The following is a 17,337-nucleotide window of genomic DNA, read 5'->3' as shown; positions in this document are numbered from 1 at the left end:
GCTCAGTGAGATTAAGCACTGCATCGAGCACAGGGAGGATCTATTTCAACAGAGGCTAACTCCCATTAATACTTCGTAGAAGAAAATGGAAAGCTCTTCTCGCTCACAGAAAACCAGAGCCTTCTCAGAAGCAATCCCCGTAACTGGCCGTGGCAAAATGAAGCGTCTAGAAGATGCAGAGAAAGATGCACATGGCTTTCTCAACTGGGCCCTGTGCTACGCAGCCATCAGAAAAGCATGTCGATGGCAGCCAGTGAGAGGCGAGATCCCAGCCTCGGGTGACCCCAAGAGTAGAAGGACAGGCCCAAGCTGAATAGAGAGAAGTGTTAGAAGAACACACTTCGGTTCAAAAAGTCAATTCTGTAAGTACAGCCAATGCGAGATCCAGCAGAGGGGTAGGTGGGTGTTAAAGGGGGATGATCCCTTAGCTCAAGACAAGCCAAAAGCCCAAAGTGGCTACCAAAAGTAAATGAAAGACTTAGTTAGAAGGTAATGGGCATCCAACGCGGCCTATAAAGAATGAGGTAGGGGCGCCTGGGTGGTTCAGTGGGTTAAGGCCTCTGCCTTTGGCTCAGGTCAAGATCTCTGGGTCCTGGGATCGAGCCCCGCATCCGGCTGTCTGTTCAGCGGGGAGCCTGCTTCCCCCTCTCTCTCTGCCTGCCCCTCTGCCTACTTGTGATCTCTCTCTCTCTGTCAAATAAATTTTAAAAAATCTTAAAAAAAAAAAAAAAGAATGAGGTAAAACACGGATCAGACGCTAAAGGAGGAGAATGTTTCATGATTACCTAGAGGTCTGCACATAGAGGCTAGACTTAACATAAAAACAACAACAACAAAAAAAACTATTACCTAAATATCTTTCTTGACATTGCTCTCTATGAGCGGGTACTAGGATGGTGTTCGTGACCCAGGTGGCCAAATGGCCATCACTCTTCATCTGCAGAGAACAGGGCAACACGGGGCCGGTGGGCTGGAGCCGACAGCCATTTGTTTTTAATCTAACACCAGGGTTCCTGGATTCAGAGAACTAAAACAGGAAGTGACTGTCCCGGAGGCGGCACATTTCCCCACCCCCACACCGACGCCAACGGGCACCCTCTCCGCGCTGCGAGAGATAACAATCAGCCTTCGGGTTTGAAGGTGAAGGAACCCTACCCACCTCTACTCTTAGCTGAGCAACAGCTCAAGCCCCGGCCTCCAGACCCTGACATAGTGTCAGACCCTGGCCTCCAGGCTGCCTTTGGCCTTGAAAAGTATGGAAGGAAAATCCTCCTCCATGAGAACAGTGGCTAAATGACTTCGACTTTATTTGCCCTTTGTCACACTTCTGCCATTCTTGGCTTACAGCACAGGGCGAGGTAACCTGCACGGGTGGCTCGTAAGTCATGAACGCCCAGAGCTAAACTGTGCCAAGACACGGAAGGAGGTGGCAAGGGAGGGAACCCTACCATTTTCTTGGCCGCCCCACTCAGCGGCTCTAACTGAGCAGACACAAAGCATTACATCTCAGGCCAAGTGACCCAGATGTTTCGGTCTTCTCCATTCAACGGGTATGATTTTGCCACCACCTGGATGGAAACTAAGAATTCTGTAATAAGAAGAATGAAAGAAAGGTGGATTTTGAGCCCTACCTACCTGTGTGATGTGTTTATGCTAAGTATGGTGGGCTGGAAAGGGTCCACCAAAACTCACGTCCACCCGGAATATCAGAATGTGACTTGAGCTGGAAACAGGGTCTCTGCAGATGTAACTGAGTTGAGATAACATCATCCTGGATTAGGACGGGCCCTAAGACCAGTGACCAGTGTTCTTCTAAGAAGGCCACGTAGACGCAGAGGCACACAGGGAAGAAGGCCACAGAACGACAGAGCAGAGACCAGAGGGAGGCAGCCGCAAGCCGCAAGTCGAGAACTGCCAGCAACTCCTGGAAGCAAGGGCGAGGCATGGAATAGATCTTCCTCTCAGAGGCTCCAGAAGGAAAACAGCCCATACCTTGATTCTGAACTTCAGGCCTCCTGAACTAGAAAAGCATACATTTCTGTTGTTTCTGATCACTCGGTTTGTGATCATTTGTTACTGTAACCCAAGGAAACTAACACAGGAAGCAAAAAATCTAGGCTGAAAAGATTCTCTCTGAGCACAAAGAGGAAAGAGAGTTGGGGTTTCACAAGTAACCCGGACTCCAGTGAGCCCTTGTAGGGCTGCAGGTGGGGTGGGGGGAAGGAGAGCTTTCTACGCGGGGCAAGACGACGGGATCCTGAACCCCTAGGTTCCCAACATCTGCCGAGATTTTTCCATGAATGGGAGCCAGACAACATCCACTCTGAAAGAGATCCGCAGGCTCAGGACAGAGCCAATGGCAGCGGGGGCCAGCACGGGGGGTGTTCCCAAATGCTGCTTCGGGAAAACCCCCTAGGACTTCCACACCATCCTGCCTGGTAGAGAAAGACAATCATGTCAGACTAGAATGGAATTTCCCACTTGCCCAAGGACATGGGCTCAGAATCAGATTTAAAATCCAAGAACGGGACATTTCTTACCCACCTGAGTTTAGAGAATAAAATCCATATTTTATTTTCAATGACACAGGGTTTGAATAATCTGCACCAACCAGAGACACCCCAAGGGGATTTTAGGAGAGGCGGACAGACAAACAGACAAGACAGCCAGTGACTTACCCTTCTTGGAAGCTAAACCAGTTTCCTTTACACTATTCACGTACAGCCTTCGAACACCATCTTCTTCCACAGAGGAAAGTGAAAACCCTAGAAAACACAGAAGCCAGAATGGTAGGGCTTACACCTTCTGAATGTTTACCAAACAGCAGGAAGTACCCGCTGTGAACGACGTATGTTGAATGTTTTTGGTTACAGTTTGGAGCAATTGTTTTTCCTTGTTCGTATTATTTTGCAAAGCAGAAAAATGTATTTTTAGAGAACTCTTAAAAAAAAAAGTCACTTCTTGTAAAAATTAGTCTTACCAGGCATGTCTATCCTCATACCACCTACCTATCAACTTAAATGGAAGACAATTTTATTTTCCTTAACCTTGCTTGCTAGTAAATGCCAGCATTTGTTCTTCCTTGTCTCCCCCCAGCACAAACAGAATGATGAGCTTATCTCACCTGGGTCCTCTTGACTTTTCTTAGCCAATCCTTGTCCTACGATACATTACACCTGACAACTGTACGGTGTGTGTTCCGCCATATGTATTGTTGTACTGACACTAGTTTGATTTAATAAAATTCTGCAAATGGGATTAAGTAGCAACTCACTTGACAAATCTTATTTTATATTGAAATGGATTGATTTCACATTCTGTAATGTGTGATCTTAACATTACCTTAGTACCTGTCCAGTCTTCCAGAGCCCAAAGCCCATTAGCTCATTACTCCTGGGGTTGTTACATTCTGAGAAAGAGGGGATCTGAGGTGCTCCCGATCCTGGGGCTCCTGGATCACCTCTGTGACCCAAAGCCCTGGTCACCTCTGTTTCTAGAGAGTCTCACTACAACTCTTTTCTGATCGGGGTGCCTGGCCGGCTCAGTCAGTGAAGCAGCTAACTCCTGATCCCAGTGTCATGAGTTTGAGAGGCACGTTGTGTGTAGAGATTACTCACACACACACACACACACACACACACATACACACACACAAAAGACCCTCCTTCTGATCCACCAGTGCAAGGTCCCAACCAGTATCACCTTTCCCTCAAGTAAAAACACCCCGAAGAGAGCCACGGGAACGAATGCAGTCGTAAAGATCTGACATCATTCAGGTCTGGGTGAAAAATAATCCCATTATATAGGTACTTACCTTGAGGCTGAAAAAAACACATTGATTTTAAAGAACAAATAAGCAAAGAACAACAATACAGAAGAACTAATTACAGGATGGGGACCCCGGGAGTCATCAAGACTTTTCAGGCCATGTCATAACAAATATGTGTTTTTCTGTTTCATTCACAGGACCGGGAAATAGATACCCACACACGGGCAAAACTACCAACTGTCCTCGCCCACTCCAGTACCATAACTCCCTCAGATGGGGACAACACAGGCCACGCCCAGAGGACTTTCCACTCCTATTTTGAACTCCATTCTTACAGCCACTTTCAACTTTCCGATTACGGTTCAAGAAGCCTCACTCAAGTAAAAACAATTTTATACATGAGCTACTGACGTGGACGTTAGCCTTAGAACAGGTTTATCTATCCGCGTTTCAGTAGAGGATTTTTTTCCCCTTATCCCTTAGAATAGATGCAGAACCGTGGGCTAGGTCAAGAGAAAGAATGGGTAAGATTCATTAAATACAGGAATCTCCTTTCTGAAATGCTGTGACTCTGTAAAGTTCTGAGGCCAAATTTCTTTTTCTATTAAAACTAAAGCGATTGGGGCACCTGGGTGGCTCAGTGGGTTAAAGCCTCTGCCTTCGGCTCAGGTCATGGTCTCAGGGTCCTGGGATCAAGCCCCGCATCAGGCTCTCTGCTCAGCAGGGAGCCTGCTTCCTCCTCTCTCCCTGCCTGCCTCTCTGACTACTTGTAATCTCTGTCTGTCAAATAAATAAATAAAATCTTCAAAAAAAAAAAACAAAAACAAAAACTAAAGTGATGGGGTGCCTGGGTGGCTCAGTGTGTTAAGCCTCTGCCTTCGGCTTGGGTTGTGATCTCAGGGTCCTGGGATCGAGCCCCACATCGGGCTCTCTGCCCAGCGGGGAGCCTGCTCGCCCCCCTCCTTCTGCCTATCTCTCTGCCTACTTGTGATCTCTCTCTCTGTCAAATAGATTAAAAAAAACAAAAACAAACAAAAAAAACTAAAGTGAGCAGCAAATGCCAAGGTGCTAGGGGAGAAGCCGCCTGAATGGAAGTTATCAGAACAGGGGACGGTGGAGAACAGGCTCCAAGCCTCCTTAAGCCAGACTCAGTGGGGAAGGCTGAGCTGTTCCTCTGCCCCATTCCCTCTTCTCCTGGTATTCTTTTTTAATAACCAAAAGAGAATAACAAGGACTACAGCTGGCCATGAAATTGGCACTGGGCAAATAGGGCTCTGCGAAACAGACTGGACCCCCCAAGTTGGTGGGGGATCTCTGTGATAGGATTGCTGAAGAACGCTTTAGCAATTTTTTCTGGAAGATCAGGCAAATGGAAGCCAACATGCACAAAGTTAGTAGCAGTTTAGCTCTGTGCTGGAATTCCTATCAAAAGACACCTGTTTAGTGTTAAACAAACAGCAGCCCCTCTCAGCGTTCAGAAAGGCAGCTCTCCCCTCACTCGGCTGCACAGCACACACCACCTAGGGCTCTCAGAGTCCCCAAGAGCAGCCCCCATTTCCAGATGTCAGTAATGTGCACACTCGGGGGAGGAGGGATTTATACCCATCTTCGACACTGACAGATACAAAGAAACTAGGGTACATCCTACAGCTGGGTTATTTTGAGGTCACTAAAGAACAATGATTTTAACAGTTAATCAGTAAAGTCGAGATTTTTTTTTTTCTTTTAAATAGCATAGTAACAATCTAATTCCCAGCCGATGAATGTAATGCAGCCCCAAAAGACTGCCGATAGGAGGCGATAGGAGGCAGAGGGAGCTACGGAATATAAGCCCAACGTACCCGCCCCTTCGGAAGGCTGTCAGTTACAAAGACCAGGAGGTACCACGAGTGCCAGTACTGCTCTCGGGAATGAAGGAAGTGACTAAAACTAAGAAAAGAAACCAAGGTGACAAAGTCCTGTGAGCACCAACCAGAAGGCTCCTCATACTAAAATCTATCGCCAAAGAAAAATCATGACAACATCAGAAACAGCAGGGAAGTACCCAAAATCAGATTCCAGGGTACAGCGAAATTCAGAGAATGGGCCAAGGGAAGGCACCTCTGACAGAAACGGTTCACACAACCGGAAACACAACAGCGAAGTCCCCAGAGAAAAAGGAACGAATGTTCCTTAAATGATGCGTCCCTCTGCTTCAAGGCAGCCGAGGCAATCATGTTTCATCTCATAACTATCTGAACTGATTTCAACAAGGTTTACAAATACCCTGCAGCCCGAGGTGGTGGGAAGGGCAACCGGGAGATATTAAGGAAGCGTCGGATCTTCCCACTGGTTCCATCAGTTGGATTATTAAGTGCTATTTCCCTCCCTAAAGTGCTCTAAGACAGAGGACAGCATGTGGCTTGTAGCTAGCTTTTTGTACGCTGGTGCGCGCTAGTCAATACACCAAGCTCAGGACACAGCAGGAAGGCGCCCTTCCCGGGTGCTGGGGTTCGATACGGACACACTGAATTTAGAGACTCGCTGGTGGTTCTGAGGTCAGAGGCAACCAGGCCTCTCGGGATTGGGGGACTGTTTAACTTCTCAATCAATACGCTGCTGGAAGACCTTATGCCAACGTGAACTCAGAGTAGCCTCTGTAGCAGGTTCTAGAAAGTCCAATCCAGGATCCCAGCACAACTGGCTGCTGACAGTCGCATAAGGACAGAAACGGAGACTAAACGTTGAGAACCCCGCCGTGTGACCTTGGCACACCTCCACGCGTGAGTTCTCGTAGTTTACGAAAGCAGCGGTGGTCCACGGTGGACAGGAAATCCAAACAAAACAAAAACCCTGCTTCCGAAGACATCAGACGGTCTGAGAAGCGCGGCTAACAAGACGTTCTGGGTGGATGTCCGATGCACTGGAACACCTCCAGCGTGGAAATGCAAGTGGGTTCAGCCATGTCAATAAAAAATAGATATGTAACAAGTATAGCAGTTTTATGCCCCGTTTCCGAGTCCAAGTACCCGTCAACCTTAGAGTTCCACATCGGGAGCTTGAAATTCAGCCCTCTCCCGCTTCTCGCTGCTTAAAGAGAGAAGAGCGGACAGTGCATCTGCCTTTGAACAACTCAGATGCTTCTTTATAGCACGGCTCCCAGCAACTGCTTTAACAACCAAGGTCACGCTTCGGAGGCATAATACGCCCTTCGCAGACATTTATCCTCTGCCATCGAAAACATCCTTCGGGTTTAGGGCATCTTTTTTTTTTTTTTAATTTAAAGATTTTATTTATTTATTTGACAGACAGAGATCACAAGTAGGCAGAGAGAGAGAGGAGGAAGCAGGCTCCCTCCTGAGCAGAGAGCCCGATGCGGGGTTCGATCCCAGGACCCTGGGATCCATGCCATGAGCTGAAGACAAAGGCTTTAATCCACTGAGCCACCCAGGGGCCCCTGGGGACATCTTTAGTTTTAGGGTCAAGAGATAAACAGCAGGAAGGTGTCATGCCAGTGACCAGGGTTCCAAATCAGGTTTTCTTCGTTAAGCCAGGTGGCCTCGGGAGCGTTCGGAGATGGACTGGGCCCCTGCGGGGGCAAGTGCGGAAGGACCGCGCCGTCCCGCTGTGCCAGAAAGGACCTGAAGATGCTCAGATGCTAAAAAGCCGAAAAACTGAATTCAGGGAGAAACCGTAAATGAGCATACAGCGTAGGCTCCTGTCTTTCCCTCAGGCTTTCCAGGTTCTCCTCCTCCCTGCACAGAGCAGGGCTATGCTTCCCTGCCCCCTGGAGGAAGCTGGGGGTGCACGGCACCCGGCTTACCACCTCCTCTCTTCCCCTCTGCCAAGACACCGACAATGCCCCAGGTGGCGGCGGCTCCGGGCCCGTGTCCTGGAGTGAGGACCACACAGAGCGTCCCAGCCAACCCACGACGGATGCGTGGGGAGGTTAGGAAGCGCATTTCCCTGTCCGGAGCTACCTCACAGCCAAGCCCGCCGCTCCTGACTAACATGGCGGGATGGATTCCCCACATCTTTTACTGAAGCACCAGCTCCACTGCTTTTCCCATCACACGGCGTGATGCTAAGCAGTCGGAAACATATGGAAGGGATGGTCTAGTCAACGACGCCAGGATGTGGGCGACAGCGTGGGGAAGCGTTATCATGGCAACCCTGAGCGCTAGTCGTCGAGAGGCCTGCTCACACGTCTGGCCCCTGGCTGGCATCCGGGGACTTGGATTTGGGGTGGGTTCCCATCGCCCTCACGAGGCTCCCTGGGCCTCAAATGTGTGCAAATAATATGGTTTATGCCCAACACCTGCTTTCCACCTGGGAGTCCAAGCCTCTGCTACATACTAGGCAAAGGGTGTCTATGTGGCTGACGGGGCATCGAGTCTCCAACAAGCTTCCCCACGGGACCACGGCTCCCAGGCACTGTCCGCTTGTTGCTGGGGACATTAAGGACGCTCTGTGTGACTGGGGGAGGACTCTCGGAAGCTTATACCAGGTTTCCTCCAACTCCACTGTGTGCCTTTCCCCTTTATTGATGTTGCTTTGTTCAGTGTCTCTGTAATAAGTCATGGTCATGAGTAGGACTATATGCTGAGTCCTCTGAGTCGTGTTAGTGAATCAGGCAACTCTAGGGGTGGTCTTGGGGGCTCCCCAATACAACCCCAAAATGAGTTCCTTTCACATGATTTGTGGGAGAAGGGAGAATAATGAGTGTATCTGAGGGAGAGAGGTGTGAAAAGATCATTTCTTCATTACTAAGCGTACACCACAAGATAAAGTAATCTATTCCCGATACAGGCATTTCCTTTGTATGACAGTTGAATCCTGCTGATTAAGGTTATGAAATTTACGCTGAAGTCTTCCCCGTACCCACAGTAAATATCTCTTTTTTCCTGACGTTGGCTGCTCTGCAGAGCACAGAAGCCAGATGTGCTATCTGTTCTAAACAGGCCCCAAAGGCATTTTACTGAATTGTAAAAAAGTGCATGTTTACCCAGGAATTGCTTTAACTTGAAAAACACCAAAGATCAAAGAAAAATAAACGTACCATAATTATCACTGGCCGTATCTGACTTCTCAATCTGGATGTTCCGAGTGACTTTTGGGCAAATTTCAATTTCTTTGTACAGCTGAAAAGTTGACAAAGAGGAGTCTGATGAGGATTTCATTATAAATAACTTACTAGGAATAGACATCGTCTTGTAGATCTATTTTCTCGCAATTGATACTTGGAACTGAAGTCTCATCACATCCCAGTCCCTTTATCGAACTGAACTCATTAAGAACCACAGCAGAAATGTCAAACTCATATTCCCCAACTTAGCTACGGTTCCAGTTTCTAAATAAGCCCTCAACACTACTTTGTGTGTCTTCTCCCACCTGGTATCTCTCACAGACCTGAGAAATAAATCTCCTAAAGTCATAAACAATCTCCAGTATTCGCAACGCCTCGCCTGGTGGCTCGGTCACTTCGGCGTGTGACTCTCGACGTCGGCTCAGTTCACGATCTCAGGGTCGTCTGATGGAGCCCCCTTCCCCCACTCTGGGCTTGGAACCCACTTAAGATTCTCTTTCTTCCTCTCCTTCTGCACCTCCCCCCAAATCTCCAGTACTGGGGAAAAAATTTATTAAAATCAGAAAGAGATTATAAAGATCTTGATAACAGATTTCTCGAAATAAGGAGAAATCTCTGTGCTTCCATTCTCTTCTGTTCACAAACCATTTTGCCCAAAAGGCTCACGGTAGCACAATAGATGGCAACAAGTTAAAGAACTGAAACGGACAGCAAATTATATAAATGGAGGGTATTCTAGTTTAGCTGCTGGATTATACCAAATTAGCTAGAAAACTAAAGCATGTTAAATTCATCAGTTCTCTAGAAACCCAAGAAAGCTTGGGAGGGGGAAAAGGTAACAGAAAGCTGCAGGTCCCATACCAGAAACTTTATCTGATTAGTTTAATTCATTTTCACTTGGAGGTACCAAACCTTACTTCTTAGGCAAGCAAGCCAAATGCCATTTCCAAAATTATGATAAGTATTCCAAAAACAAAATTATGATAAGTATTCCAAAAACAAATACGCGTGTCAAAGCTCATATGGAACTTAAAAACTATCATTTCGTTTTGAACTGAAAATCTGTTTGTGCCAAGGTCAATAAGAGAAGGATGTCTCTTAGCATGAAAGTCGTCTTGGTGGTTATCTAAACCTGCTCCCATCTCTGACCACATGGTGATTCCTCCAGAAATAATGTAATTCAAGCAAGTAGAAAGGAATGGCAGTTTCCTTCTCTTCTCTTAGGGCAGCTGACAGGTGGGAGAGATGCATCTGATGCTTGGGGCTCAGGGAGCCTGAAATAAAGGGACCACCGACCACACAGCCCGGGTCCCCTAGAACACGCTCACATCATGCAACTTTCGACAAATGCCATGTGTTAGGGGTGTCATTTCATGTGCTTTTTTTTTCTTTTTATACTTCAGAAAAATGTTCATACAAATACCCTCTACGAATCAGAAGAAATCAGTTATAAAACCAATCTTTAGTTCAGAAGATACGGTCACCAAAGTCAAAACTACCAAATATACTAACGTTTTATGCCATTATTTGAGAACACCACGGAAGGTTCAATAAAATGCCATGAACTGTGTTCCCTTCGACTTACTTTGAGCTTTAGTTCTTACTTTTTTTTTTCCTTTTTAAAATTTAAACCCCATTAGCCAACATACAGTACACATCGTTAGTTTCAGATGTCGTGTTCAATAATTCATCAGTTGCCTGTAACACCCAGGGCTCTTCACACCACGCTTGTAAAAAATTTCCTTGAGAGCCAAACTCTTACCCTAGGTGGCAGTATGCCACTGTTCCAATCATCTCCGTAAAGTTCCAAGTGGTTTCCACAGACCCGGTGGGACCATAGCTTTGTGAATAATCTTTCTACTCTTTCCTATTATTGCCTCCTACTTTTCTTTGGATTTGGTGTGAAAGCCATTGTGTCTTTGACCAGCACCAGCCAATAACTTAGTGTTATCTAGGTAAGCCCCTTGGCCACAGTCCTTTCTGGGGGTAGTTAGACTAACATCGTGTTTAGTAAAAAGCACTAATAAAACATATCAAAATCTAAAGAAGGGTCTGCACTTGAAAATATATTTTAAGGGGCGCTTGGGTGGCTCAGTGGTTGAAGCCTCTGCCTTCGGCTCAGGTCATGATCTCAGGGTCCTGGGATCGAGCCCCACATCTGGCTCTCTGCTCAGCAGGGAGCCTGCTTCTTCCTCTCTGCCTGCTTCTCTGCCTACTTGTGATCTCTCTCTCTCTGTCAAATAAATAAATAAAATCTTAAAAAAAATAAAAATAAAAAGATATATTTTCAGTGTAAGCACAATCAATACATGAAACTAGAAATGCTAAAATTGTGTCCTTTTATACAAAGAGCTTCAACGGCGAAACATCACAGAGCTTTATTTGATTAAATCAATGGCGTCTCATGCTTTCCCGCTTTTCAAACACCAGATTAAAAAGGTCATCGGATTTTAGAAAAAACTTGATTACCAAGTATTTGAGTTATGGTGAAGTCATAATCATCTGTTACCACATCTCCTCTGGGAGCCCTGGTCCAAGCCAGCATCACCCACCGCCGCCGCTACCGATGCCCACTAGCCCCGTGACTGCTCTCAGCTCTTTCTCTTATGCCCTGTGGTCCACTGGCCACCATCAGCCACAGTGAGCCTGCTGAAACAGAAGTCCACTAATGTCCTTCCTCTCCTGGGGCTTCCACTCTCCCGCAGGCCCCAGAGGGCCCACCCTGCTTCCTGACTCCCTCCTCTCCTACATCCTCAAGCCTCCCTCCCCAGCCCCGTCACCTACCCTGCCCACTGCCCTCCTCACACAACAAGCAAACCACCTTCACTCCCACCACTCCTGCCACCCGCCCCCTGACAGGGCCTCACCCCCGCTCTGTTCCCTCAGCCTAGAACACGTCCCTCCAAAATACCTCCACGACTCATTGTCTCACTTCACTTCCTCTTCACACATCACCCCAAACACAGCTGAAGGAGCAGCACCCTCGGCCTCCGGATGCCCATCCTTCTGTCCCCTCGACCTAACTTTTTCCCTCCAAGCTCTTGACATCCTCTGACAGTGTGCATTTACATGTTTTTATGCAAAAAAAATTATATATTTTTATATCTGTCTTCACAAACTTGAATATAAGTTCCATGAAGAATGGAAACTTCTTTCCATCTCTTTTTTTTTTTTTTTTAAGTCGGCTCTCTGGCCACTGTGGGACTTGAACTCATGACCCCAAGATTAAGAATCATATGCTTTGTGGGCTGCGCCAGTCAGACGCCCCTAGGAGGAAGGATTTTTTATTACGTCTCCCAGTGCCTGGAACAGCTGTAGTCGTGTTCGTGGTAGGCACACAGAAGTGCTAAATAAATATGTACTGGTTAGGAAATCAATTAATCAGTGTTTCGGCAAACTCTTTACTCCCCCGTCACTTCAAGAAAAACACATTTAAAATGGGTTTTGCAAAGCCACTGCTTCTCGTTCATTATCATCCCATCCACTGGGCCCAACAACCAAATATGAAAAAGTAGCCAAGGAGACAGCACTTATATTAGAACGTCAATAGCCAAGCAGGCAAGCAGGTGACTGACACATCGCGGCCGTTCACAAGCATGAGGATCCCCGAAACCACCGAGTGTACACGCCAGACCCCTTAAGTCTTTAAAATCCAGTACACACTTTTCCTAATAACTACCGGCTTTCCTACAAAAGAAAACAATGTCAGATAATCGTTTACAGATGATATAATGGGACAGTCATCTATAAATGAGTTATTTTTGAGGAAACCACTTTGTACATCCGTGAGCTTCCCTGGTCTGTAAAAAATAAAATGGAGGAGGGGCGCCTGGGTGGCTTTGTGGGTTAAGCCTCTGCCTTCAGCTCAGGCCATGATCCCAGGGTCCTGAGATCGAGTCCCCCAATGGGCTCTTTGATCAGCAGGGAGCCTGCTCACCCCTTTCCCTTTGCCTGCCACTCCCCCTGCTTGTGAGTGCGCTCGCTCTCCCTCACAAATAAATAAAATCTTTAAAAATAAAAATAAGGGTGCCTGGGTGGCTCAGTGGGTTAAGCCTCTGCCTTGGACGCAGGTCATGATCTCAGGGTCCTGGGATCGAGCCCCGCATTGGGCTCTCTGCTCCGCGGGGAGCCTGCTTCCCCCCCTCTCTCTGCCTGCCTCTCTACCTGCTTGTGATTTAAAATCTTTTTAAAAATTAAAATAAATAAATAAATAAATAAAAATGGAGGTGGGCACTGGGAACCAATTAACCATGAGTGGTCTGATGCTTGGTCAGTAAGGGTCAACACGTTGAAATCTGCAAACTCTCAAAGAGCCTCCAGGCACACTGTGGGTTCAAACACCCCTTGCCTCAGAAGGACATCAGAACCAGTTAATGGCCTGTACCAGGGACTAGAAACCAGGAACTCCTGGGCAGAATTCAAGGAGGGGGGTGTAAACTTACATGGTGGAAAAAAAAAAAAAAATGACATCTTTATATTCATTAACCAGTAACCGAAACCTAGCATTTGAAGAAACTGAAATCTCCAATCAGAAATAAATGTAGGCAACAAATACAGGAGTATTAGCAGCTGCTGTGACCTGTCACAAGAAAAAAATTAGTTATTTCCCAGTCACATTCTAGCGGCCACTACTACCTCAAAGTGTTATTCATGCTCATCACGACTTCAAAACAGCGGGAGCTATCAGACTTACCGCTAGCTCTTATTATTTAATGAGCCAATAAATAAGCACATATATTATCTATAATTTTAAGACTGTTTTTGATAATTATTTCAACATAATTAGGCCACTGGCAAGCTGACGTATTTTATTTCATGCAGGCTTTACCAAGTTGCCCAAGCTATATTATGAACCAAAAACTCCTGGGCCCCTGGGCGGCTCAGTCAGTGAAGCATCTGCCTTGGGCTCAGGTCATGATCCCAGGGTCCTGGGATCGAGCCCCACCTGGTCTTAGGCTCCCTGCCCGGCTGGGGAGTCTGCTTCTCCCTCTCGTTCTGCCCCTCCCCCAACCATGCTCTCTTTCTCTGCCTCTCTCTCTCAAATAAATAAAATCTTAAAAAAAAAAAAAGAAGAACAAAAAAGTTCAGAATCTGGTAAAAACAGAGATGTGAGTAAGCAATACTCACTTGCAGTCTGAACAATAAAATTAATGAGTCTATGGCGTTTGCTTCCTCAGGGATCTCCGAGCTGGAGACCTTTCGCAATGAGCAAGAGAGAATTCCACGCTCTGTTCGCATTTTAGGTTCTTTTAAAAAATTATAATTAGAACATCTGTCCAGCCACCGTAGATAGAAACAGACTAACCTTGGCACACCTCCGTCTCCTGCATTGGATGAACTACACAACGGCCAAGACTCAAAAACAGTAATTGAGTCTCTATCATTTCAAAAGACGTGTCTCAAGCACTTGCTATGTGTGGGAGACGAGGGACACGGAAGTGGGTCAGGTGCGATACGGGAAAGTCACGACCACCAAGATGCAAACACATGGGTGATCTGGCGGCGATTCCAGTCTTAACTGCCAACGCGCTTTCCTTTTTTTACGTAAGGAACAGGGTTTTCTTTCCTCTGCTCAAGAGAGAACAAAGCTGGGGCTCTTCCGTATGCCAGAGGGGGGAAAACAAATCAGCTACTCTCCGTTAAAAGTTCCCTCTTCTGTTAACAGTCAATTATTTAGGCGATGGTTGGAAATAGACCGGTCTTGACCATCTTCTGTTGACTGCATGGCTCAGAAAAGCGCAGCGGACCCACTCCCTCTCGGATTTCATTAGCAACACTTCAAGGGGCACGAGGGAACATTTCAGGATGATGGCAACGTTCTAACTTAGGACCCTAGAACTGGAAGCAGGGCGGCATACATCGGTTCAAACTCCTCGAACTGCGTGCTTCTCGCTCGCGGAGCTCTAGCGTATACGAAGTGAACATCAGAAAAACAGTGGATTGGAAACAAAATTCCCCACTAAATTTTAAATCATGCTTCTCCTTTTCAGAGAGCGAGACTACTGGGGTTTAAGTCTCCAGTTCTGCTTTCTGTGGTACAAGCGCGTCTGAAGTCATGCTGTTATCATTCGTGTTTCCGTGGCCAGAAGCGCGGTGGCCCCCAGAGGAATGACTAAGTGCAGAGAAGGAAGAACGAATTCCAAGAGAGAGGCGCCTTGCTCCTCAAACGTCTCTTCCTGGAACTGAAAAATGTATCACTCGCCTAACAAAAAAGGAACTTGTCGCCGTCTTGCTGCTGGGACCACCCTTTGACTGAGTATCTACTACGTGCATCATGATGTCTAATCTTGGCAAAATTCTCGAAATTAAGCACAGATGACCCCTGAACAACAAGGGTTTGAACTGCATGGGTCCATTTTTAAATAGTTTTTTTTTTTTTAAGAGGGCTGTAAATGTATTTTCTCTTCCTTACGACTTTTTTTTCAAGATTTTATTTATTTATTTGAGAGAGACAGAGACAGAGAGAGAGAGCATGAGCAGGGGGAGCTGCAGAGGGAGAGGGACAAACAGACTTGGTGATAAGTGAGGGGCCTCGATGCAGGGCTCAATCCCAGGACCCAGAGATCATGACCTGAGCCGAAATCAGCTGCTTTATCAACTGAGCCACCCAGGTGCCCCCTCTTCCTGTGACTTTCTTAATAACGTGTGCTTTTCTCCAGCTTACTTTATTGCAACAATACAGGACATAATGGATGCAACATACAAACTACGCGTTCATTGACTGTTAATGCTACGGGTGACATCTCCAGTCAAAGCACGCTATGCGCACTTCAGTTTTGGGGGAATCAAAAATTACGCTCGAATTTTTGGCCATGCAGGCAGTTAATGCCCGGGATGCCTGCACTGTTCAAGGGTCAACTCTGTCAGCACCCCTTTCTTTGTCGATACCACAAAATGAGTAAGCAGTAGGGCCAATATAAAACCCAGCTCGAGTTTAGAACCCACGTCCCGTGATGAGGCTCGAACATAGGTAAATGTCCCCAGGAACTGCTGTAAGGACAGTTACAAAAGACGGGGACATACAACCCCAGGGCGGCTTTTTCATCCCGCGGGACTCGACCCATCGGTTCCCATACGCAGGTAAGAAACAGTCAACAGGGAAGTTCTGAGGGGCAGCTCTGGATTTCAATCTTTCACGATCGCACAAAGGTGGCATTTCTACTCGGCAGACACATTGTGAGAAGTAAGGCCACCTTCGCAAAGTTTAGAGCGCTGAGGGAGGCTCATTTATTTTAGAATTTGTTCCTCTTCACCAACCACAATTAGCACGAGCACACACATAATTTAAAAATAATCTCCCACAGAATGTACTTGAACAACAGTCATAAACATTACCAGCTCATAAATGTCCTCCTCGGGCTTTGGAACGTAGTGTTGCATTTTGTTTTCTATTAGGAATTTCAGACGCAGGTAATGAGCAGAATGATCCAGCTGATGTGTCTGGGACAAGAGAAAGGAAAAAGAAAAGACAATGTCTGTTCAATAGTAAAGAGGAGTAATTAGCGCCCACTGACATATTACCATCCTGAGAATTCTAGAGCGTTCTAGAGATTTCTAGACTCCAGAGATTTCTCACTGCAGAGGGGGGTAACGTTTCTATACCTCTCAGAAGGTTTACGCTGAAAACTCAAACCTTAAAACCATTTTCATTCAACAGATGAATAATATCCCATGGGTAGCTATGACTTTATGATTCCATGGAAATAACTGAGTCGCTTCTTCACTGCTGCTGATCTGAGTCATACCCTTTAACACCGGTTTTGCAACAAAACCCACCAGATCAAAGAAGCCCTTCCACATAATTCCAAACACACAAAGGTGATTAAAGAAGCAAAGTAACAGAAAGGCAAGGAAGTACTCCCAGTGGTAGAGAAAAGCTGTGCCCAGCAAAGTTGTTTTTCTAACCACATGGGGACACTGGGACAGTTGTTAACAGTTCATTTGCAGGCGAGTCAGTGTGAAGACAAGGCATTTGGATTTCAGTCTTATTTATATACACCCCGAGTGAGACTCCCTCCGGGGGCAGTGCAGACGGGCACAGGTCCAGCTTTGGAAACACATTGAGTGACTTGCCCAAAGAAAACAATTCTAAAATAGTTAAGGATCGAAACATCCAGGCCTTCTCCTTTGGTCCAGAACGGGTCAACTGATTTTTCCCCTCTAGAAAGTCATCCTCAATTTAACGTTGCAGGTGGGGGAAAGCATGTGGTCTTATGACTAACCCTCCGTCTACAATCACGAAGATGCAGAGAAAAACGTAAGAAAATGCTCTTCGAAAGTTACATGGCAGACTAAAAATGATTGTTAGAAAATGTGTGAGTCGAGTCATTTTTTCTAAAGCATTCTTATCTTTTAGAGATTCATCCTCAAGTACTAGGAGATAAAGATACGATGTCTGCAATTTGCCTCCAAAACAATTCAGAGCAGCGGGTGGAAGGGAGTTGGTGAACAGACGAAACGTAATTGCGGTCATCATAGGACCTTGGTGACAGTATGACACGCA

General features: G+C 46.4%; 1 protein-coding gene across 1 annotated transcript in view; it reads right to left on the bottom strand.

Annotated features, from left to right (window-relative positions):
* TIAM1 (TIAM Rac1 associated GEF 1) overlaps nucleotides 1-17,337 on the bottom strand; it is a 383,928-nt gene that overhangs the window by 59,967 nt on the left and 306,624 nt on the right. Inside the window, exons 12-14 of the mRNA XM_080799863.1 lie at nucleotides 16,170-16,274; nucleotides 8,808-8,889; nucleotides 2,679-2,765 (exon numbers count right to left, since the gene is read on the bottom strand). Of these exons, the coding sequence (XP_080655989.1) occupies nucleotides 2,679-2,765; nucleotides 8,808-8,889; nucleotides 16,170-16,274 (274 nt within the window). The remainder of the gene's footprint in view (nucleotides 1-2,678; nucleotides 2,766-8,807; nucleotides 8,890-16,169; nucleotides 16,275-17,337) is intronic.

Source organism: Martes martes (genome assembly GCF_963455335.1).
Source record: "Martes martes genome assembly, chromosome: 1".
In the NCBI taxonomy this organism is placed as follows: Eukaryota; Metazoa; Chordata; class Mammalia; order Carnivora; family Mustelidae; genus Martes; species Martes martes.
This window is presented reverse-complemented; position numbering and strand designations above follow the sequence as displayed.